Source organism: Amblyomma mixtum, chromosome 1, assembly GCF_055824585.1.
Source record: "Amblyomma mixtum isolate Tamu chromosome 1, ASM5582458v1, whole genome shotgun sequence".
Classification (NCBI taxonomy): Eukaryota; Metazoa; Arthropoda; class Arachnida; order Ixodida; family Ixodidae; genus Amblyomma; species Amblyomma mixtum.
In genome coordinates this window covers 2,668,924-2,694,023 of record NC_143012.1, presented here as the reverse complement: position 1 = coordinate 2,694,023, position 25,100 = coordinate 2,668,924, and the positions used below count along the sequence as shown (strand labels likewise).

General features: G+C 48.5%; 1 protein-coding gene across 5 annotated transcripts in view; it reads right to left on the bottom strand.

The window, feature by feature from the left end:
- The window catches only part of LOC149365254 (pancreatic triacylglycerol lipase-like), a 38,512-nt gene extending 15,052 nt beyond the window's left edge, over positions 1–23,460 (bottom strand). For 2 of the 5 annotated variants that reach the window (XM_089541312.1, XM_089541316.1), the window contains exons 1-6: positions 23,092–23,460; positions 18,226–18,400; positions 17,692–17,975; positions 4,863–5,009; positions 4,693–4,801; positions 1,304–1,423 (exon numbers count right to left, since the gene is read on the bottom strand). In XM_089541312.1, coding sequence (XP_089397438.1) covers positions 1,304–1,423; positions 4,693–4,801; positions 4,863–5,009; positions 17,692–17,975; positions 18,226–18,400; positions 23,092–23,121 — 865 coding nt within the window. In that variant the 5' untranslated portion in view covers positions 23,122–23,460. The remainder of the gene's footprint in view (positions 1–1,303; positions 1,424–4,692; positions 4,802–4,862; positions 5,010–17,691; positions 17,976–18,225; positions 18,401–23,091) is intronic. The other 3 variants (XM_089541321.1, XM_089541305.1, XM_089541309.1) reach the window with 3 other exon arrangements.
- Positions 23,461–25,100: the final 1,640 nt, after the last annotated feature.

The window sequence follows — 25,100 nt, the reverse complement described above, 5'->3', positions numbered from 1 at the left end:
CTCGATGCGAGCGATGGAAAAACTTTAACAGAAATTTTGGCGACGTATCGGAAGATTGGTTTATTGGTTTATTGGTGTTTAACATCCCAAAGCAACTGAGGCTATGAGGGACGCCGTAGTGAAGGGCTCCGGAAATTTCGACCACCTGGGGTTCTTTAACGTGCACTGACATATCGCACAGTACACGGGCCGCTAGCACTTCGTTTCCATCGAAATGCGACCGCTGCGGCCGGGATCGCAACAGCGTCTTTCGGGCCATCAACCGAGTGCCGTAACCACTGAGCTACCGCGGCAGGGTGTATCGGAAGAACGGACCATTACCTTCAATTATAATATTCTAGTCTTCAAAATTTTTCTCTTAGAATGCTGTACTTGACAGTGGGGAAAACTAGAGTGGTCGAGTCAAAAGAACATTTGTGCACGCTGCATAGTTACACAACACATCGAACAAGGCTACAGCCGTAAGGGCAGTGCGACGTTTAAGACTAGAGTCGGATGCCTGGCTGCAGTTTAGTGCCTCGGGGTCATAGATTAACACTCGCTTATAGTTTACGAGTTGACCTTACCCAGCACGTGCGCCAAACTACCTCTATGGACGAACCGTGCCATGCATCTTAACTACCACAGATGAGCCTTAGTGAAACAGAGCATCCTGCAAACTAATCGTGAGAAACACGGTGAACTTGGTAGAAAGCGTTATGAGACTAGTTTTCATGAAACAAAGAGCGCGGAACTAAACGGCTTGCGCAGCGCTTCACGAGTAATTATTAATCGCAAGGTAACAACCGTTGCGCTCTTGGAGTGTTAGTCTCCTGCATTGCGGAGCCAGAAGTCACCTCATTATTCCTGCGGAAAAGAAGTACACCAAGGCTCTGTGTCAATCAGCGTCGTTTTCTGGGTCTTTCGATTACCATTGTTAACTTTGTACCGTTTCAATGGAGACGAAATTCTAGAGGCCCGTGTGCTGTGCGATGTCAGTGCACGTTAAAGAACCCCATGGGGTTCTGGAGCCCTTCACTACGGCGGCCCTCATACCCTGAGTTGCTTTGGGACGTTAAACCCCATGTAAACCAAGTTACACCTTCCATCGTTCTTGCACAATAAGAGGCCAGACAGATATTGGAACTAAGCAAGAAAAAGCGCCGTCCTCGAAGAAGCATGTGCGTGCAAGTTATTTTATTCATGTGACGTCACCGACGCTTGTACAAATCCGTCAATTACTAGTTTTATTATTATTGACCTTATTACCACCCATTGTGCAATATTTTTTGTAGTCAATTCAAACGTTGTACGAAGCACTCACATATGCCCAGAACAATGGACGCGCCGTCGGTGTGGACCACGTCCACGAACTGAGCGTCAGTAGGGTCGAGCCGGACTTGCTCTGACATCCCCTGGAAGTACGGTTTGGCAGGGTCCAAGCCTGCAACATCAGGTCAGGGCCGGCAAAATGCAATCGCTATTTTTCTCTCGGTCTCCTCCAGTCTAATCGTCAGCCGCGATGGCTTGCAGATCAGCTGTAAGACGTGGCTTCACTCGAGTGAAGGACCGAGAGCGGAAACAGTAAATGGTTGAAGATAATCAGCATTGCACGCCAGTCGCTTCACATCGCAGTCTCGTGAAATGTAACGATTATTTTCACTTGACTCTATTCTAGGCTGATCCCAGCGACAACGACTGCGCTGTAGCCCATCGAACAGGAAGGCCTTTACAAAAATGCTCACTGTGGTCGTGTCGGACTTCTTCTGAGTCGACTCGACATGCTATCTCGAATTCATGTTGAGACCAGGAAGGGCTTTTGTTGGTCGAATGCTGAGGCCGCGTAGGATCTCAGCGGAAAAGTGGCCACCGTGCTAGAGTTGAGCATTCTCAACACATTTTTTGCATTGCTTTCAAGTTGAACTCCTGTTTAAATTACTGGGGTGATTCAACACAACATTTTGGATTTCGGCTGTGGTAAAAAAAAAAAAAAAATTCCTAGGAACACATTCCTATTGCGTCAGAAGGACCGACTACGGATGCAATTTTGAGCGGTATATTCAGATTTATTGTCTCCTTCTTGGTCTGTGTGTGTTTGCGCTGTTGAACCATCATTATGAATCTACACCAACTAGCCCAATCTACAGTTCTTCTACTATTGCTGGAACTTCTCGTTAACGTGACGCTGACAGCCCCCAGTCGTGTAGTGCTCTACAAATAAACACAAACACATGTGTGTGTATGTATACATAAACAAATACATACACTTATGCCTATACAACCATCGCATAACGAGCATGCAACAGTATTGCACACGAGGCTATAACGTTAAATAAGAGTTCAATACTTTTTTAATCTTAAGCTCCATATCAGCATGAACTGGTGGGCGAGTTGGTCTGACATATTTTCTAGTGAAGCAGCGCAACGGCACAAGGCCAACGGAAGAAGAGGACAAACACAGCGCTGATTATGGCTGGGACGAAATGGGACGGTTCAACAACAGAGGACGAATAGATAGAGCCCCTTGTACAAGAAATAAAGTTGTACAACATGAACTGGTGGGCGAGTTGGTCTGACATATTTTCTAGTGAAGCAGCGCAACGGCACAAGGCCAACGGAAGAAGAGGACAAACACAGCGCTGATTATGGCTGGGACGAAATGGGACGGTTCAACAACAGAGGACGAATAGATAGAGCCCCTTGTACAAGAAATAAAGTTGTACAACATGAACTGGTGGGCGAGTTGGTCTGACATATTTTCTAGTGAAGCAGCGCAACGGCACAAGGCCAACGGAAGAAGAGGACAAACACAGCGCTGATTATGGCTGGGACGAAATGGGACGGTTCAACAACAGAGGACGAATAGATAGAGCCCCTTGTACAAGAAATAAAGTTGTACAACATGAACTGGTGGGCGAGTTGGTCTGACATATTTTCTAGTGAAGCAGCGCAACGGCACAAGGCCAACGGAAGAAGAGGACAAACACAGCGCTGAAAATAGTCCATATCAGCTTCATCCTTATATATTCCTACACAGGGTTAACCGGATCTGCATGCGCAGGTAGTGGCCTGCCGATCGGTAAATTTGTCAGTTATAACTGTTTATTTATTTTATGTGTGGTAGAAGTAATCAAGTTCACATGCTATTTTCTGCTAGTTGAAGACCGTCATTCATCCATAATCAACTGAATTAAAGCACCAATTAAGCGCCCTTTTTTATGAGCGCGCATGCGAATCCTCAGCGGAAGGTATGGCTTAAAGAGCATACTGCACCGCTGGCACTTTTTTCTGTGCAAGGAAGGGTTCGAGCCGTTTACTAGTCTTAACAGGCGCGGCATGCGTTCTTAATATGCACAATGGAATAATGTTCTGATCACAAGACGCATGTCTAAGCTAGGCCTCATTTAATTTCAGTTAGGATTAGACACGACTGCCATGAAACTTGATTCAACATAAATTTAACAGAAATTGCTCAAGAATTTATGTATGGACTACGTTCAACAAAAATTTCATTGAAATCGCCTTGACCATGGTCAACAGCCTGTTAGCTTTGTTCACATGCTGTTGTGTAAGCAGATGATGCAGAAGGTGCTGAGCGAAATGGTGCAAGCAAAGCATGCGCGGTCTGCCTACTTGATTTCCCTGGCGACCATAGAAGGCACTGTTTTCCACATCATCATCATCATCATCATCATCAGTCAACCCCTGGTAACTTGATGCTCACGCAGTCTTTAAAAGAAAGCAGAAGTAAAGCTACAGTAGAACGTTATTTCGAGCAAGTCGCTTCATTTCGAGGAAAGGTGAGACTGGCCGAGCAGAGCATGGAGAAGAGGCAAAGAAAGGAACACTACAGCTGCGCACGCGTGATGTTGTAATCGTTCTTTGCCTCTTGCCCTCGTCCTATTCGCGCAGTCTTAGCTTTACTAAAATTTAAGGCTTGCCATTACATCTGAATAGCCGTCTGCTGGAAAAATATTAATGCGTGGGCTTCCACTACATTTCGAAAATTACGCAGTGGCTTAGCTCTTGTTAAGCCTGGATATACAAGCGAAAAACTTCAGTTATGCTTGGTTTCACGTCATGGTTATAGGGGTTCGAATGAAATCGTTGTTTTGTCCAGGCCGTATGATTTGCCATTACCTCTGCTACTAAGTGCCAGGCTGTCGAAAAATGAGTGACATTTACTAGCACCTGGTTACAGGTTGTCAGCACTCGCTTTTACCGCGATAGGAATCGCGACACCTACCCGCTTAAAACGAGAAGTAATAAGCATCCTCTATTGGCGCAGGTGGGCCCAGGCCAGCACTTCTCAGGGCGCTATACATTTCTAGCCTCATATAGTTGCCGGCGTCGTCGCTTCGTGCAGAGTGAATCACCAAAACGAAAAAGCTCGCCGCGGTGGCTGCGCGAAAAGGCGTTGTGCTGCTGAACACTGATCTCTTCTTTCGTTCGCCAGTTTGTTCATTTATTCTTTCTTTCGTTCGTTTGCCTGTTTTCCTTTTTTTTTTCTTCAAATTTTACTTGAAGACAGAAAACTATCAGGCGATGAGGGTTGGTAACGAAAATTGTGGACAAGGAATTGGCTCCAGTTTGATGGGCTCCATTTACAACTGCGCACAGCGCATTTCGATGCTGAAAAGAAAACAACGAAACGGAGGCGGTCTGATATTGCCCGGCTGTGTCGTAGAAAGAGAATAAGAAACAAAAGCTCGCCTGTAATTCGCCCGAGGCTCGGCACCCTCTCGCCGGCGTATCCGGCCACGTGAGCACCCAGGCTGTGACCCAGTACGTGAACTGAGTCAGGCCCCACACCGAAGAGGGCCTGCACGACCGCGGCAAACCGCCTACGTTTGCGCCCACACGGAAATCATCGCGAGGCATACCTGAAGCTTTGCAATGAGGACCGCAACTTCGGCTCCGACCAGCCGTGCGTTGGCTGCAGCTTGCGTGTACGGAAAGCCGTTGCCTCCTCGCCAGTCGACGATTATGACGTTGTAGTCCCCGACCAGCAGGAAAGCCGTTTTCATGGCCTGTAGGCAGAAATAAATTTCAAAGATTCAAACGGCCACGGTAATGCGGAAGATGAGCGCCAACTTTTCCTCCTGTGCCATGCACGCGACGGTCGCGTTTCTGCTCTGGTGCGCTGAGCACGAGGCTGCACAGACGCTGGACAGCTGTGCTTGTTACCTTCGCCTTGGCAGCTGCTGCTCGCCCGGCAGTTGAGAATTGGTGATTCGGGAGTAGCCAGTGCGAATGCTCAGAACAGTAACGCCCGTCGGTTTATCAGTGCGAAAGAGTGCACCGACCAAGAACCTTGCCACCAGAGTCGATCACACTCGTCTAAAGTGCTCGGACGGTGTGCTGCGGAGCAAATGGACTGAAATCTTTTCGCAGCTGCTTTGCTAGCGGTAGGGCGCTGGTGCCTGTGCGTTCACGTCTCTATTCAGCTGCTGTCCAGCGCAATCATTATCAATGAAAGTCAATACCTGCTTCATAATTTCTCTTCATTCCGCCCGAACGGCACCTTTCCAGCGATCTAGACAAGTGTGATCGACTCTGTACCTACTTACTGTCGCAGTCAAAATATTACGGGACGCGTGTTCTCGGTAATAACACTATAGCCAAACGGGCGAGTTGGTGGTACATATTGAAAGTACTGTGTTCTCTTCTACTTTGTCTGCGCTGTTGGCCTTCACTCGGTAATAAGTTCATTCCAGCTCCACCTCGCTACCCAGTCACGTGGTATACTTACCAGCGGGTAGAGCATGCACATCCCCTCATACCTTGATATATTTCAATCGACCGGATTTCCTGACTGCGCCGAAATAGTTTTTTTTTTTTCCGCACACTCGCGTCCCGTAAGCTTATGATCGGTATAGTACATACAATGTTGTGCCGTTGCCTAGCAGCCCGAGCTTACCCGAGTAAGGTGAGGTTGTAATTCGGGTTGCTAGGCTACAGCGCAAGACCGTACCCGGGTAAGCTCGGGCAGTAGCGCGGGTGAGTTCGCAGAAGCGTCGCGCCAGCTGCGCGAGAGAGAGCCTGCTCGGTGAAGAGCAACGTGGGTCGCACAATCCTGATACCGGTGGCTGTGGTAGCCACTTGCCAGTGCAGTGGCGCATCGCTTAAGCGCTGCTTGTAGTGGTATGAGCACTCGCCGCCATCTACGAATGTTAAGTAGAGAATGACCGATTCCGCATGTATGGGCATGTACCCACTGAAGATATCACGTCATACCGTTGAGGCGGAGCTTAAGTGCCACCTCCAATTGCTGTCGCAGGTCTATTAGGTTTGACTACGTCAAGTACCTGTACGATTTTTTTTTTGTTCTGGGGCATGCGCACTGACTTCCCGCTGTTCGCCTAACCGAGAGGCTCACCATGTTCTAAAACTCGCCACTGTCGTTGTCTCTGTCGCCACCAAGCCGCTTCCTCCGCTTCTCAGTCTGTGCTCCGCAAGCAGCGCAAGCTCGTCTCTGCGCATGACTGCGCTGGCACGCCAAGGCGGGCTTCAAGGCACCGCTGACATCCCTTCGTCATTGTTGCCCGTTTGTTCTGCTGCGTTTGTTTTTCTACCAGAATGTTATCGCAAAATAACAAGAGCTTAAATTTGTTTCAAGAAAATGTATTCGTCCTTTTACAGCGCAGGAATGCTCTCTGTATACGCTTCGGTTCACGGCTACTGGCGCCGATCATGGTACCGGTTGGCGTCATGCACGAAGCGGCTGACGCTACGATATTCGTCATCGTCATCATCAGCCTGACTACGCCCACTGCAGGACAAATGCCTCTACCATATGCCTCTCCAATTAACCCTGTCCCTGGCCAGTTGGGGCCACCGTATTCCCGCAAACTTCTCAGTCTCATCCCCCACAACTAACTTTCTGCCGCCCCCTGCTGCGCTTGCCTCCTCTTGGAATCCACTCCGTTACCCTTAAGGACCAGCTGTTATATTGCCTTCGCATTACATACTGTGTACAAGCTCACTTCTTCCTCTTGATTTCGACTAGCATGTCATTAACCCGCGTTTGTTCTCTCACCCACTCTGCCCGCTTGCGGCCTCTTAACGTTACACCTATCATTTTTCTTTAGTAGACGTATTTCCTTGCCACTTCCCTCAAGCCGCTACTAATTTTAAACTGCTGCTTCGTTGGGCACTGTTGAACGTTACTTCGGTTTTCTGCATATTAATCTTTAGACCCACCGTACTGCTGTCTGTAACTCATTGATCATGTTTTACAGTTCATCCCCTACGTGAATTAGCAAGGTAATGCCATCACCGAATTGATGAATACTTACCTATTCTTCATTAACTCTTAATCCAAGCTGTTCCCAATCCAGACCTCTGAATACCTCCTGTAAACAGGCGGTGAATAGCATCGGCGAGATCGTGTCTCCCTACAAGACTGCGTTGACTGTGCAGTCGTTACGCCTATATACATCTTCCGGGATGTTTACACAATGCTCATCTGTGCCCTGATTTCGTAATGCCTGCATGACTGGGGCGTTTTCGACTGAGTCATATGCTTTCTCGTAATCCATGAACGCTATACTATATAGGGTCTGGTCAAGGGCGTCCGCAGAATTTTTTGCAGGGGGGGGGGGCCCCATTGGTTGTTGGCGCCGGAGGGGGGGGGGGGGGGGGGGGTATGTTCGTAGCAAAAAGGCACTATTTGCGGAGTAAATTTATTTATTTATATACAAATAAAATAAATAAGTAAAATACACACATGAAAGAAAAATTACAAACAGCGAATTAAAGCGAGGCTAGGAGAGATACATTGCAGTTTATCAACGAAGAAACAATTAAAATTAATAAAAATGCAAAAAGATACTATCACTTCGTGGAGAAGAGTGCTCAGTCTTGCTGCATACGGGTTCTCGACACACCCGGATTGATGACCAGCACACAGCACAATATGTTCACAAACACGCAACGACAGTCACTCAGTCAGTCTTCCTTGAACAGAAACTGTAGACGCCTCGGATTTTTCTGGGCGAATTGCGTGATGACACTGGTGATAAATTCATTTCTGTGCTTCATTACACGCTCTCGGTGCACACTCATCATACAAAGGCCGTCCAGTCTGTCGTTTGTCATCGTTGAGCGTAGCCACGTTTTCACTCTCCTCATTGTACTGAAGGAGCGTTCGACCGTACAGGTAGTAACTGGCAAAGCCAGAGCCACCTCAATGGCTTTTGCAACACCAGGGAAGAATGTCTTGGCCTGATGTAGAAGCTCGCAGTAAGTTATTTCTGATGGGTCCCCAGTTTTGTTGCACCACATCTCGTACCAAGAGATGGCCTCTTCCTTGAAGTTGTCGATGCCGTAAAAGCACTGGAGTTCTTCGGCGAGAATAGCGAACTCAACACGGCTCAAGTGCTTCATTTTTGATGGATGCAGCTGGAGAAGTTTGAAGCTCCTCTCATTGCTTTCAGAAAAGCGCCGAGCTAAAGAAGCAGTGAGGGAGTCCAAGTACGGCACATATATTGCCACACGGTAGTATTCCTCTGGCGACTGAATCCCGTAGTTGCCTCGGTGGGCCTGACGAGAGACTTGTCTTGGTACAGATATCACCACATTTAAGTGATTGGCTGCCTCCCTTGCTGCATTCATGATGTTAGAGAACTCCTCTACAGCGTTCGTCCGGTGGCCGCGAAAAATACGTTGCAGCTCAGTGATGTGGTCATGCACAGAATGGAAGTCCATGGATACACCTTGCAGAATGTTCGTAGCTGGTTCGAGCCGAGCGCTGTACTTCGCTACAATATGCAAGCAGACGATGAAAGATGAGCTTGTTGTTGCGCAGTAGAGGATGTGAGCTCGTTGTCTAGTTGCAGCGTTCGAGCATGATTCCGTGGACGCGAGCTGCTCGAGTGCTTCGACTATGGCCACGTAATGCTGAGAGAAGATCCTAATAGACTTGTACTTTGCAGACCATCTTGTCTCACACAGCATCGGAATGTTGGGCACCAATTTTCTCCGGAGCACGCTCTCGCGGAAGAAGTTTATGGTTTGTTTGATTATCCCAATTGTGTTTCGAATTTCAGAGACGTCGTTCAAATCGTTGATGACGAGATTTAGTTTGTGACTTGCACAGTGGAAAAATAGTGCCTTCGGGAACTGTTTTTGTATAATTTTGTTCACTCCAGCTTCTTTTCCAGCCATTGTAGAGCATCCATCGTACCCCTGTCCAACGAGGTTTGAAAGAATCAGTCCGACATTCGTCAAAAGCTTCAAGATTGCCGCGGCGATGCAAGCGGAGTTTAATTGCTCCAGCTCTACAAATCCCAAAAACTGCTCTCGAACGCACACTTCGACTTCCGCCTTGTCAATAAAGCGAACGCCTATAGACATCTGCTCTTTTCCTGAAATATCTGCAGTTTCGTCAGCAAGAACGGAAAAAGCAAACGCTTTGTTAGTTTCGGTAACTATCTGCTCTCTCAGGATGTCGCCACAGATTGTGATGATCTCGTTCTGGACGCGGACAGAAGTGTACTTGGCATTGCCAGCAGAAGAAGCGAAATGCTCCTGAAGTAGAGTATCTCCAGCTTCTACACGAAAGTCAAGCAGATCATTGAAGACTCCACTATCGGACTGCTTGCCGCGAATCGGCAAGTCATGCGTCGCGCAAAAGACAATGGTGGAAACTATTGGAAATAGTTTCTCACGGTTCCTTTCAACTTGCGCGTGCAGTGCTCTGTTCAGCTGCTGTACAACGGGTAGCTGCTTGCCTTTCATCACATCCATAAAGTTCTGTGAGGCCGTCATTGCCTCCTGGTGCCATTGGGATTTTACGTGATCCCTGCACGCCTCGTGCATTTTTCTGTAGTTACTGAAAGCGCGCACGATAAAACTACCTTGAGTACCCCGGTGAACACGCGGAGGAAAAATGACGCAAAAACGACAAAAGGCGCCTTTCGCTGTCGCTGAGTACGCAAGCCAGGGGGCGTAATCTCCCAGCCACTGATGTCGAAAAGGCCTCTTTCCAGGTGTTACATCCTTCTTAAAATCATATGTGACATTTGGCGACCATGGCTTAGTAAGAAGACGTAACTTCAAAAAGTCCGGTATGCCAGTGAGTTTAGCTTTGCCTAGAAACTCTCCTAAGTCATGTTCTTGAGGCAAGTTATTTGTTTTCTTGATGTTGTCTCCGGACTTCGATCCCAAGCAAGGAGAAAGGGAATCGTTTCGGCTTACTGCGTGACCGGAGCTCGCTGGTGGAGTTCCTTCCATGGAGACGACGACGCCGGCTACTGTCCGGTGATGAAAGGTTGCATCGCTCTAGTCAAATCCGGACTTGAATCCCAAGAAAGGAGAAATGGAATCATCTCGGCCTGCTGCATCACCTGAACTCATTGTTGACAGAGTCCCTTCCATGGAGTCGACGACATCAGCTACTGTCCGGTGATAAAAGCTTGCATCACTCTGTTCAAATGCTACACCGTTGTCACATGTCACACCAGAATCTGCAGGGGCGCATTTGGATAATGCTTCGTCAGACAACCGCTGACGCTTGAAGAAGCGTCGAATATCCATCATTCGGGACCGCGCGAGACAAAGCTGGCTATGGAGTTCCTCGGGGTTGGTAGTGTTAAAAATATATACACATTGATTGGAAAAACGGTTGAATGCGTACGTTGAAAACAAAAAATGACTATGTATGCAGCGAAAACTTATTTACAAGATAAATGCACGCTCGCAGCTTCATACACCTCGCTCCATCTTGCTCGCGCAACCGCACAGTCGAGTATTTGCACACACACTACTCGCCGCTCGTCGTTTTCTCGTCCGCTGTCTTGGTTGTTCTCAGCTTCGTTGACAACCGGCCACTAAAAACACCGAAGCACAAACAAAGAGGCGCACACACGCAAGGAACGCCGCGCGACTTCCGAGGGGAAGGGACACTCGCCACTCCGGTCGGAAAATTTGTTTTGTGTGTTTTTATGAGGTTCAGAGCCCCAAAACGACTCAGGCTATGAGGGACGGACGGTCTCTTTACCATGCACTGACATCGCACAGTACATGGGCGCTGTTGGGATTTGAGGCCCAGCCAGAGGTGACAGGCGAGCCAGGCAGGCGCCATCGGGCTGCCTTGACCAAAGGCGCTGGTTTCCGGAGAAGACGCAAGGAACGCTGGTGTGGGGGCGCCTCTGGAGACTGCGTCGCCGTGAACAAAAGCAGCTAATCCCCTTTGCCGAAAATTCTGAAAGCGGCGCTTGTACCGAACTGCGCTCTCCCGTGGATCGGAGGAGACAGCGAGCGGCGGCGGCGCCAACTCATCGCCCGCTTGCCCCTGAGCAGTCCGACAAAGCGGGGATGGACACGGCTGATTTGTCCCTCCCTCCTGAAGAATTCATCGGTGGCCGGGGTGTGCACTGTCTGCCTCCGTGTCGCTATCTCTCTAGAGATCAAAGAAACAGGCACACATCTCAAGACGGCTCGAAACACATGCTCGCCGGTGCCGCTGTATGTCTGCAACGACGCGTCCCCGGACGCGGCACTTTGCAGATGTGACCCAAAGCGTGGAAGCAGGGCCGCTTTTACTCTTTTGGCTGAGCGCACCGCCGCCCCTGACGTGCGGCCATCACTCACGGTTCGAGTGAGTGATTTTCCAGGGGGGTGCAGCCGCCCCCCCTTGCCCCCCCCTCCGGACGCCCATGGGTCTGGTTACATTCTGCGGATTTCTCTACGGTCTGAGTGATATTGTGAATATGGTCGAGTAGCCTTTACGAAAGCCTGCCTGATCATTTGGTTGACTGAAGTCTAGAGTTGCCCTAACTCTATTAATGATTACGTTAGTAAATACCTTTTAGGTAACGGACAGTAAGCTTATCAGTGTGCAATTTTTATAGTCCTTGACGCCTCTTTTATTATGGATGAACATGAAATGTTAGCGTTATTCCAAGCTTCCGGTACGCTCGAGGTTACAAGGGATTGCGTATAGTAGTAGTAGTGGTTTTATTAAAATAATAATAAAAGGAAGGAAAAGATTTTTTCTAGCACCGGCATCTGCCATCGCTGCGGGAAGCACCTCAGCTGGGGAAGCGGAAATAAAGGGATAGCAGGCAGACTGGAGAAATGAAATGAAAGAGATGAGGGGGCAGTTAGAAAAGGGCAGGGGGAGAGATGCACTGTACAAGTAATCTGTTTACATTTTAACATATGAACAGTTCGGGCGCGTGTGATGTTCCAATTTAAGTTGAGCACAGGCACACGATACAGTGCACAGAACAGCTGGAGTGGGGCGTCCAGCTGATCGTCGTCCCAGGTATGGCACACGCGGAGCGTTCGGCCACTGCGCGTCACCACCTGGCGGAGAACAGATGGGACGTCGAGCCCGTCTATTGACTGCGTATACATTGTAGCTATAGTTTCTGTAGCAAAATCTCTCCACTGTCCTGCAAAACTAGTACGCCATGAATTTGGTGGGCATAGGAGTGGCAGGCCATGAAGAGGCGCACCGTTGTGGCTGCCACCGCGCTTAGCAAAAATGCGCACAGGGTGCTCACAGCCGGCGTTTCCTCTGTGGAGTCGGTGAATTATGCCCCGAGGTGCTGGTTCTGATGGGAACAGACGAATGCGGTGCTGCCGGCTCGCTGAGCGGCACTGTTTCCACCACATTTTGGCGGGATAAGAAATGATGGCCCGCTTTTAGGCAGGAACGGCTTGGGTGAATTCTATTGGACGGCACCTGCAAGCAGGTCGTGCTTCAGGGTACAGGGCCTTCCAGGAATGTTATCATAGCGGCCCCTTTTCTGTAGGAATAGTGAAGATTCAAAACTGACTATATTTGTGTTGGCTTCTTTGCTTTTTTTACTCGACCAAGAGCATTCGTTCTGAATTTTCGTTTTAATGTTTTCTTTCTTCACCGATGTAGCGTTGCCATAGTCCATTCCAAGAACTGGCACTCTGCCGGATAGGCCATGGCGGCTACTCTACTGTAGTTTACCCCCCCCCCCCCCTCTCCCCTCCAAAAGGAGTGGACCGCCTCCTTCGTCAAAGCGTGCCGGTGCATGCAGTCTCTCTGCGGCCAGATGTTCATTCACTCCGAGTGTGTAATATGGGGCAGAGCTGTGCAGTCTCCTGTGGCGTGCCTCACGGACACAAGGCCCGCCGCTGATTCTACTGATCGTAAAGAGCTCCCCTTTTGAGCGGCGGGAAAGCAACGGTATGTCTGAGTGAAGATTCTGAATAGTATACCACTCAGCGAAGGCATGTACTTCCCTACATGAGTATGAGAAGAGGCTGTCTTGTAACTCTCGCAAAGTGAAAATATTTTATGCCCGCCGAAGAAACCGCCATTGACATCTATTTCAAAACAGCGACCTTCTTAGGAAAAACGCTTGGCAAGAACTAGCGACGCTTCGTTTCATGAATAACGCTTCTGTCAGGTCGGGTAAACCTTCGCGATTCGCCGCGAAGCATCAGCCTGCATGATTCGTATTGTAGTGGTACCACGATGCGAATGCTCAAGGACAGAGCTCAGGTGGAAGCTGCACTTAATTCTTAACTCTTAATTCTTAAGTACGCAACAGGACGCCAGTCATATCGTTCGCGAAGGTCGAGTCTTCAATGTACAGTGCACCATGAAGTTGCTTCCCAGCGATCCGTGCAGCGATCCGTGCAGTTAACTCCGGAAGTTCGCGAAATGTGCGCAAGAAGCCACCGCGGGATTACGGGGGTTTCACGTCCCAAAGCGACTCAGCCTTTGAGGGACGCCGCAGTAAAGGGCTCCGGAAATTTAGACCACCTGGGGTTCTTTAACGTGCACTGACATCGCACAGCACACGGGCCTCTAGAATTTCGCCTCCATCGAAATTCGACCGCCGGGGCCGAGATCGAACCAGCGCCTTTCGGGTCAGCAGCCGAGAACCATAACCACTTGAGCCACCGTGGCGACGGATCCAAGGTGAAGCATATATCCCGGGTGTTTAAGCGAATAATTTCAAAAATTCATAATAATAGACTTTTGCGAGAAAGAAAGGACATCCACAGGAGGAAACTGTCAAGTGTGGTGAACGTCAGTGATTGTAAAAACGTGCTAGTTAGGTAGTTAGGTAAAAACTAGGTAGTTAGGTAAAAAGTAGGTAAAAATCAGTTACTGAGGTAAAACTAGGTAGAAATTACCTAGGTAAATGATTAAAAATTACTCATTAGCTATGTTTGGCGGCTATTTTCAGTGGCGAATTTGTAGCCATGGAGAAGGCGATGCCGTATCACTTTTTAAACCAAAGATAGTAATTTTCTAGAGCCATGCAGCGCCTGAGAGTCCCGTGTTTTCTTCCCGTATCAAACAAACTCAGCGCATGAGGAGCACCGGAAGTCAAACGCAACATCCGCTCGTGACGTTTGCAATGGCGGAGCGGCCAATTCGAAACGTAATTTTCCCGGTTAGGGAGCCTCGACGCTCGGCTTAGGCTGCGGGCGGCGTTATCTTTTGCTTGGTCGCTGGGCGCTAGAAGAAGGCCAGTCATCTCGGTTCTCAGAGCGCGCAGCCTAGAGTTTTCTTTCTCTTTCCCCTTTTGATGCGGCTTCCAGACGGGTTAGACACAAGGCGTCAGCATCCGCTCATTTACTCGCCAGAGTTGCGTGTTGGGATCGTACAAACACAAGTTTATCCCGCAAAGCAAGGGGGGCTTGCGCGGTTTGCAGCGCCAGTTTCGCAACAAGCGTTGGCGTCTGCCTTGTGTCGATGGTGCGCAGGCGACATGGCCACTGCGGTGTCAGGGTGCGAAACTGTGCGTGCGGAGGTGTCACCCGACCCATGCAGAGACCAATTCTTCGACGTCGCAGCGTGGACATTTGTGAGAATGACTGCGCCAGCCCAACTCCAGTGTTCCTTGATTAACGCGGAAAATTGGGCGTGTTGGTACATGACTTGAACAAATAAATAGCAGCGCAAGGAGACAAGGACAAGAAGAGACAACAGCGTCAGCGCCGTCCTTGTTGTCTCTTCTTGTCCTTGTCTCCTTGCGCTGCTATTTATTTGTTCAAGTCCAGTGTTCCGTTGCTGAGAAGATGGGCCCAGGTGGATGGAGGTGAGATGGTCAGCAAACGTTTGGTGTGACGGTCGTAGTGATCGCGCTTACTTCATTATCGGAAACCTTACTCGAAAGAAGGGCATAGACTGCGTTCTAGAGGGCGTGATTCGCCTCAGAGTTGCCACTGTTTGTGTTGAAATGCGGTTCCAGCATGACGGAGCCCCGACGAACTTTTCTTCATCGGCTCAGCAAATTCGTGGGTGATTTCTTTCCCATCCAGTGGAGTTGGCGCCGTAGAACCACAGCTTGGCCTCCTAGGTCGCCCTTGGAATTATTTCTCCAGGGCAGGGTGTAAGAAATAGCTTTATTTACACAGTCCTCTGGGGATATGTTGAAAATGAGGTTTTCAAGAGGGAACCAGCCAGTCTTGAACTTGTGAAGTAACGTGTAAGAACATCACTTAAAACAATCCCATAGAGATGCATTTTTCTGCTGTGAACGCCATAAAAAGACCGCCTTCTTCTGTGCATCGCAATGGAGGGAAAGCAGTTTGAGCACTTCATGTAAAATTTGTGTGTGTGTGTTCGGCAGCAGATCTGAGCCACCTGGCGGGAAGCAGAGTCGCGTTACAAGGCCAAAATTTTTGAGGCCACGGAGTAACTCGTTTATTTCAGCTGCCAAGCCGATTCAATGTAGAAGAAATAAACGCTTGAGAGCAGTTACTCAGTGCATGTCTAGAAACCGGCACGCTCTCACAGGAGCTGGCTCTATTCCTTTAACGAAGCTAGCCTGATGGGAAAGGAAGAAAAAAAAAACCTTCTTCCGGGGGTCGCTGCGCAGTCAGGGCGCAAGGCCCATCGGTGTTCTGGAAATCGACGGCCACGCAGTTGGCGATGATTTATAGCCTTTTTCTTGCGCCGAGCGAAGAAGCAAGAGATAACGTCGGCCTCGGTCTAAGCTGAGAGTCGGAATATAGCTACATCGATTCGCAACTGGCCGCCGAAGTAACTGCAACACGTCACCAGCGGACGTTGCACTTGCGCTACTAGACTTCCAGCGCTCCTCGTGCGCTCAGTTCCGGTTTGATGCGGAAAAAAAAGAAAGAAAACCGAGTCTTTCACGCTATGCCGGGGTTGAAAATGTCGTTTTCTTCGCTTTAAAAAGTGGCAAGGCATAGTCTTTTCCGTGGCTACAAACTCAGTGGCTAGAACCGGCAAACTTCGTTAATTGAAAATTGCATTTGTAAATTTTAGTCAAGTAGCTATCTGGGTAGTGCGTTTTGTAACAGTTACTGCCGTCCACCGCAGCTGAGTGTTTCCTCCTGTAGAGGTTTTTTTTTTTTTTTTTGTCGAAAAGTCAATGTTTAAGAATTATTGACAGTGTTCGCAGAAACACCCGGTACGTGTTCAAAAAGTCCGTTCAGCTGTAGTCAAGAGGCAACGCAGAACTCCGCTGTCTGATTCCCCGCTCGGCTACGGCCTTCTTCTTTTTTTCCTTCCGAAGTGCCATTAGAGAAGGAGTATATATCCACTCCTGCAGCGGGCGTACGCTTTGCAGAAGTGCAGGGAATCCGGGAAAAAGAGTGCAATATATGGGACAAGAGCATAACTGCATCAAAAGCACACCTTCATTTCTAAGAGAGTAGTTGTAGAAAAGTGCCCTAACAGAAGGCTCCAAAATCAGGAGGACGCTTAAGCTTCGCCATAAGAGTAGACGCGATAGTGCCTTCTCGTCTTCTCATTCCTTTTATCATTTCCCACTGGTTACCAGCCCACAATCACATTACCGGTTAGGGTCCAGAGTGCGCTAAGTGCAGCCATTATATCCAGCTCGGAAAGATGGGCGGAAAGAACGGTGCAGGTTTCGCTGTCCACTTGGGGAAGATCACCGGGATGAAGTTTCTGTGCACGTTGTATAGCTTGCCAAATTTAGGGCAATACTTTTTGCAGTTCCATATATTATATAACAGTGAAAGTTCTTACTCTGTTAGCAACTCGATGCTTATCGATTTTGCGAATTTGAAAGAGATGTGCTTTATATTTGCGGAGAAAAAATACTTGAAAATAGCCTCGATTGAGCCTTGTCGTTTCCAAAATCTTTTGTAATAAGCGACAGTTTCTTCACAACGGCGGAAATAAGTTTGACACATTCTTTCTCACCTGTACTTTCAGCGCGCAAATATATCTCGATTCTTACGCCATTGCAAATTTGCGAAATTGAGCTGCGCGTGAAAACGCTGCCTCGATGCCGTTTACAATTTTTCTCATCTCAAATATTACAATTTTCACAAGACAAAATTGACTATTGACCTGCTGAATAATGTGTGCGCAATGTATAATATAATCACGAGTATTGAAAATTTGAAGTATTTGGCCAGTTTCATCTCCCATGGAATCACCCGGTTGCGAGTCAGCGCTCGTCTGCATGTTTCGTTGTTTTCTGTTCGTTGTTCGTTCGGGCTGTGCTCCACCCGAAAATAGTTGAATAACCTTTGTAGCCTTATGGCTGCGCTTGGATGGACGTCAACGAGTAATCTTACTCCCCGAGTACCTAACATCGTAGCATACTTTTTGTTACTTTTTCTTTTCGGGCCAATCCGGCCAAATGAATCATGGTTTGCCTCGAAAACAGACTGAGCGCCTCCTCGAGGTAAAAGCGAGAGGCTCTCAGGCAAGTAATTTTCTACTAGGGCCTAGGAAACGAGCTAAACCTGCCAGAGCGTGCACACCTTGAGCCACGACCCCAGAATGACGGTGTCCAGCCAACCGTGCGTGATGATTTTGGTCGGGCGAGTGGCATTGAAGCGACTCCTGCCGATCTGCTCCGTGGTGGAGTTCCACAAGAGGACGTCCTCCTGCATCGGGTTTTGGAGCGTGAACAGCAGGAACCCGGTGCTGACCACGTGTCGCTCCTCGGGGAAGAAGTTGATGGGCCGGTAGAGCGGATGGTAGAAGACGCCGTCGATGCTGAAGCAGCCCAGCTCGCCGTAACACCTCCTTGTTTCGGTGCTCTCTGCCGAAAACGTGCAAAGTCTTGAGCCAAGGAATATCACTCGAAGTGTTCTCAGAATTGCCCAGCTTGTAAAAAATTACTGGAATGACAAGTGCCAACTAATATTATTCTTGCCAGACATTGTCATTTTAAAGGCGGGCGATGCGCACTTAAAGGAAGCAAGGAACCTCTGACGGCAGCTCGAGCTGCGGCTTCTCGTAGATATATAGATACGGACACGAGGGTCGAAAGATCGAAAAACGGAACTTACCTTCGTTTTCATGCTGTGGAGGCAAGGTTTCTTGAGACGTGCAGCGCACAATGGCGGCGATCGCAACGAGCGTACGCAGGGCCATTTGTCGGTGTCGCCACTCCAGATGATGTTTGCATGCGAGTTGTCCTGCGTCGATGTTTGTTAAGAGGAAGCGCTCTGTGAACGCGTGAATCTAGACGCAGAGAACGAAAGTTTACCGTCGGAAGGAAAAAAGAGAATTCCAGAAGAGGGCAAATGCGGGCTGCTTGATACATTTTTGTGGAACTGGATAAAACTGAGCAACGAAAGACGAGACAAGAGAAGGGCGAACACGAGCGCTGACTAACAACCAAATGGTTTATTGCCACAGGCGAGGCAGCAGGTAAATAAAAAAAAAAACACGAGTAAAAGCACAAGAAAAACTTGAGAAAAAGACACTGCACAACCTGAATGAAAAAACTCGCGTCACTGATTAAGATACGCATGTTGCTTAGGTAGTAGATTTATCGACGGGCTGCTGATACAGGAGTTGCCTAGCTTTTTTATACGGCAGGCCTCCGAAATGAGCCTCGGGGTCTCATCCTTATATCGGGCGACGATAGTGGTTCGATTGAGATGCGCTTCGCAATCTTTACACTCTGCGCAGTGCAATGCAAGATAGTTTCTGCGTAACTTGTTCTCTATATCGTTTGTGTGTTCACGTAGCCGATCGTTAATGCAGCGTCCCGTCTCGCCGATGTAGAAATTGCCACATGAGGTCAGGATCTTGTAAACGACCAACACGACAATGGACAAACTCCCGCTTATGCTTCTTCTGGCAGCCTTTTTTTCTGCTTCCATCCTCGTTTACGCGTTTGCACAGTCCGCTAAGTTTATTCCTGGCTGAAAAAGACTGCCTAATGCCTCCTCTGCTCACTGTTTTCTTTAGATTGTGCGAAACTTTGTGCACATACGGGATACGCGCTGTTTTCTCTCTCTCTGACTGACCCGCATCGGTGCGCTTGTTCTTTCGCAGACTACATTCAGCTAGCAAGGACTCAGTAGCACTTGATACAATCTTCTTGGGGTGTCCCGCTGCAGGATAGCCTGTTCACCTGTGCGCAGAAACTGCCTTTTGTCTGATGCAGACATGATCTTTGCAGTGCGGCTCTTAGGCATGCCTTGCCGATACCGCGCTTAACAATCTGGAATGAGCCGACCGGCAAGGGATAAGACTCTTCCTGGACCGCGGCGAGTATGCCCAACAAACATGGTTGTTAGAAATTGCCAGTTCCATGTCTACACAACTGAGTCTATTATTAGAGGGGAGCTCTGATGTCAGTTGGAGGTCATTACGTTCATAACAGAACACGTCAAAAATATCCGCAGCTGTTTGCTGTGCGTCATCAGTGCGGTATAGAATTAAAAGGTCATCGCATTATCTTAACGGTCGCGTCATCGAGCTTGGTTCGAAAAAAAGATGCCCAGGCTTAGCTTGGTTAAGCCAAGAATGCGTTGCATATTGCGCGGTCTTTTTGCGCGAGGTATTGCTTGGCGGCACTCGATTTTCTCAGCAGCTTTTCCTCCGTGACGTATGGATGGATGGATACCTAGGAGCGCCCCCTTTGAAACGGGGCGGTGGCAACCGCCACCATGCTCAGCCGTCCTTTCTTTTTTATTTTTTCTTTATTTTTCCTTTTTTTATTTTATTTTCTTTTTTGTTTTTGTTTGTTTTTTATTTTCCTTGTTTACTGTGTTTGCAATTCTCACCAAGAATCGCCATCATCTTTACCTACGGGTTTTTCTCTGGCTGTCGTGACGTCACGTCACGTCACGTGGTTTGGTGGCTGCCCGGCCGCGCCCAAGGGCTGAACTGAGTGATTGCAATATGCTACGCATAAAAGTAAAGATTCGAAAACGTAAAAGTAAAGTAAAGTGGTGTAAAGATTGCGAAGCGCATCTCCATCGGGCCACTATCATCTCCCGATATAAAGATGAGACCCCGAGGCTCATTTCGGAGGCCTGCCATATAAAAAAGCTAGGCAACTCCTGTATCAGCAGCCCGTCGATAAATCTACTACCTAAGCAACATGCGTATCTTAATCAGTGAGGCGAGTTTTTTCAGTCAGGTTGTGCGGTGTCTTTTTCTCATGTTTTTCTTGTCCTTTTACTCGTACCATTTCATTTATATGCCGCCTGATCTGTAGCAGCAAACCATTTGGTTGTTAGTCAGCGCAGGTATTTGTCGTTCTCTTGCCTCGTCTTCCGTTGCGCAGTTTTATCTACTTCTTCGAAAAAGAGAATAACCACTGGGGAAAATTGCTCCGTCTTATGCAATCCTTAGGAAAGTTTAGTTTATAGGGTTTAACGTCCCAAAGCGACTCAGGCTATGAGAGACGCCGTAGTGAAGGGCTCCGGAAATTTCGACCACCTAAGATTCTTTTGGCATGCACTGACATCGCACAGTACACGGGCCTCTAGAATTTTTCCTCCAAAGAAATTGAACCGTCGCGGCCGGGATCGAACCCGCGTCTTTCGGGTCAGCAGCCGAGCACCATAACCACTGAGCCACCGCGGCGGCTGCAATCCTTAGGACAGTACGAACAATTTAGTAGGTGGTGTCAACACGTTCAAAGTGACAAAGGTAATGGTAAGAAACAGAAAAAAAATGGCGTTTATTAGAAAAGAAAGCAATATTCTTGCAGAAATAAAAAGTAAATGGATTTGGGAGGGACATGCAATCCATCATCGTTATAATTACCACCGTCAGCGCTTATCCAGACTGACTTATCACATCTCTCCAACTGATTTTCGGCTGTTCGCGTCTGTTTATTCTCCCTCAGAATCCGCTCTGTACCCTGGCAGATTTTCGTCTAGCTGCGTTTCCATTAGGACAGCATTAGCCCGAGTACGCGTTCTTTAATCAGGTTTGCTCTCTTTTTATCTCTAAGGTTGCCGCTGTTGCACGAACTCGGGCTAATGCTGTCCTAATGGAAACGCAGGCAGCCGAAAGTCTGTCAGGGTGCAGAGCGGACTCTGAGGGTGGGAAAACAGGAGGAAACAGAAACAGCAAGAAAAAATCTACTACGATGTTTGGTAATAACGAATTAATGTAGAGTGGGTGAGATCGGACAGAAAATTTGATGTGCTTACCCCTGTCACTCTTTGGAGCAATGCAGTCTCAGATTTTTAAAAATCGAGTGTAACTAGATCTCTAAAAGATGCATTAACGGTTCACTGCTGCTTATGGACGAGACGGGAGACGTGACGGCAGAAATATTCCTTTCCCGTCATTCTCCCAGCAAACTTGCAGCGATGGATGAGATTTCTGTAGCCCTAAACGCATAGCCCATTCTAGGGGCTTACTTTCGTCGAGTAGTTTTGGCTGAAGCACCAAGCAAAATGAATTATTGGTATTTTCCTTTCAACGCAGCAGTCATGTAGGCTATTAGAATTTAAAGCGCTACCGGTGCATGCCAGTGTTTCCCATCTGGCTGTCCTTCGACATCCCAGAGGCAACAAATGAATTTCTCTGCTACCCGCTGTCCCACACCTCACGGATTTCCCATGCCTCTTCCAACAACTAATGCAGCCGTTGCTCTCTTACAGCACTATTGAAGTTTGCTTCCTTCGCTCGATATTATTTTTTTAAACATATATCTTCCCACACTGTCTGTTTAGGTCACGAAGAAAACGCCGCAAATTACTTAGCAGCAGGCCTGTGTCGTCAGCAAATCGGTCCCCGCTTGTTATTAAGTCTGTTTCTCAACGCAACCCTTTGAACGGCTCTTGGCACCGCAGCGAGTAACCGCCGACACCCCATGCCTGGCGCCCTTCTTGGACAGTGTTCCCTGGCTCCCTCTGAGGAGGACTACGGTGTGTGTCCGAGAAAACTCTGCGCAAAACACGACGGCACACGAGGCAGAAGCAGACCTTTTCTTGAATACGTCACTGCATCAAGTTGCCCAACAGTGTGCATTACTGCGGACGCTGTGCGCTTCCTCCACTCCCCGACTGCTCAATGCGCGAGTGGTGCTGTGCCGCGAATGGCCGGAGCTTGCGTGTTAAACCCATTCTGACCGGCCATGTGGAACCATTTTTGAGTCGAGATGGGCCGTTTCCCGGACGTGCCGGCACTGGATCTTCCTTCTTTTGTCTGCACCACAAAACTACTAAAATAAACTGAAATATTTACACAATGACTCCTAAGCAGCTTAGTTAAGAGGTAAGTACAGTCTTTGTCAAAAGTAACCAGGCTGCATGGTTTGATTCTAGCTTGTATAGTGGAGCCCTTGTGGCTTTCCTAAAGCTCAAAAGGTGTTTGAAGGTGAGATGACCCCCAGTCCTTGCATTTAACGACCATTTCAGCTTCAGGGAAGCTGTAAGGGCTCCACTGTACGAGCTAGAAGCAAACCATGCAGCCTGGTTACTTTTGACAAAGGCTGTACATCCTGGAAACAGTGCACAGCCATGTCGCGGGAATGTCAGGAATGGGCAGAACGTCCAGGAGGGTTGACCCTTTTGTGGGCAGTCTAGTCGTGTTCCTTGCGAAGATCTGAAATTTCTAACATTTTCTAAAGAATGCATCACAATTGGTGACTGAAGGGGCTGCTGTTCTTTCAACAGTCCCGAAGGCTTTTCTTTTTTTGTAATGCGTGATGTTTATAATTGGGCCCATACGTAGAGAAGCTGCAAGTAACGCGGAGAACTGCTAGTGAGGATAGCAGAGTGGATGAAGTCGGAAGACGAGATAGCGCGGCCGTGGCTCCTGCAAGAACAGGGCACTTAATGTGGGACAGTTGTTGTCTTTCAGCGAACGTTACTTCGCCGCTGCCGATGATGGCGGTGACGACCGATTGTAAAACGATAATCACGCCCAAATGAAAATTATTACTGTATACTCACGTCGTTGCCCGACGACCTAGGTTTTGTCATTCAGCTTCCTCAAGTGTTGCTCGTGGCCAACGCACGTGGCAGAAGATTGCGGCATCAGCGTATTTCACCGGCCGTCATCCCGCTTCGTGGTGGGCTTCACGGATTCCCCAGAGTTGAGACAGCTGCATCTTGTGCGCAGCGAGCTCTCCTCGCACAGGGTTCTCTCTGGCGCGCCACTTGGATAAGGTTTACTCGCTTACATTCCGGCCGATCACCGAGTGTTTGTTTGCCCTGGTCGTGCTGACACGCATGCACTGCCTGTTTTATGCCGCGCCTATCTCGGGTCCTTGGCGATGCTTCCCTGTACGCATACAACACATAGCGGGCAGCCTCGTAAACGCTCCTCTGGCAGCAGCCCTGCTGACGGCCTCTTCAGCTCTAGTCGCAGTGCGGTAAGGGGAGCGGTGATTGCACCTACCGTGTCTCAACGCTTGCAGAGTATCTGTGTCCTTAGCGTCTCTGCGACGTCGGCGCCAATCCTCTGTTGAAAAATTACCGCGGACACTTAAGGCACTCACGTGCGAGCAATGTGCATAAAGTTCTATCGTACTCCTTTGTAGTTGGTGCAGTTGTAACAGTACTGACTATTACTGGTTTACATTTCGTATTTGCCTCCTTCGATGGCGTCACACCGTTTCGAGCAGTCGCAAATTTTGTATCGCAGCCTCCTTTGTGTCGCATGAATAAATATTCCTCCGTAAGCAGTGGCAGTAAGTGAGTGCAAACAAGAGTTGCTAGACTCAGGAGCGCCCAGTTGCGCTTCGAACTCTGCCGGTTGCTTTCACGCTGGCAGCACACCGTTGACGTAGAATTTTTCTCTGAGCCATCTTTATTAACAAACAGGCGTGGATGACAACTTGTTGTCGTTCTGGGTGTGTTTTGTAATATATCGGTGTTTGCATTAACCTAGCGCTGTGTCGGCTGATTCTTCTGGCGAAAACAAAAGGCCACGTGTGATGACGTAGGATCTTCGCAAATAACTGTCCAGGGCTGACCCCGATCTTGCTGCAGAGGAGCGACATCAAAGCCACAGCGATGGACAACAGTAATTCGTTTCTGTTATACTGCCTAAAGCAAATCAGCATAGGCCACGTAGGTGATCGTTTGGTGGAACCACATCGGCGTATGCTACTGGCCGTCCTCCACCCACTAAACATACATACCTGCGGGCGCCGCTCTTCTTCCAAGTCAAGTGGGGCACTCTTGCGGCCAATAGTATTCACGCCGTTCAAATCGTCGTTACTGAGAGTCACCATGCGATTGCCACTCCGGCTTTTACGGAGATTTTCAGAAACAGGCAACAGGCAAGTGCGAACCTGCCTGTTGCCTGATAATACTTATGCGTTTGAATCTCTGAATTATTATCAGTTCACTTGACATCGAGTTTTTTTTTTTTTATGGAAAACATGCACTCGTACAGATACCTACTTCCCTGAAATGAAAAAAAATATGTAAGAGTTCGGGATTCCCGTTGTCCGTTTCATTTGGTCCAATTATATCAAATATGGAACGCCAAAAAGCGCATACCAAAATGTCGACAATAACCGCAGAATAAATTCCTTCACATCCGCGTTTGAGACGTGGCCTCCGCTAATGGCAGACCATGTGCCTAGAGGAACTAGGTTCGAACCCCTGTGAAGCCTGGTATCCGCCACTTACAAACGGGCTCAAGCGTCTCTCCAAGGCCAGACACCCACGAAAAAGGTGCCTCTTCGACCGTCTTCTCAAGTGAAGTGAATGGCTGTAAGAACGAGGCGAAAAAAAGGCTGGGCAGGCGCACCGCATTTTACTCGAGCATGAATCAGCTAGCTCAGAACCAGATAATGAACAAACTTCAAATGATGCTTTTTTTCCCGCAACTTTTGTTCGTCATATGTTTGTCTTCTTTCGCCCCCTCTCCTTCTGTCTCTTGATTAATGGTCGGAAGTGCCACATTGGGCTCAAATATGCGAGTGATGGCAATCTGTCTGCTGAAAAGT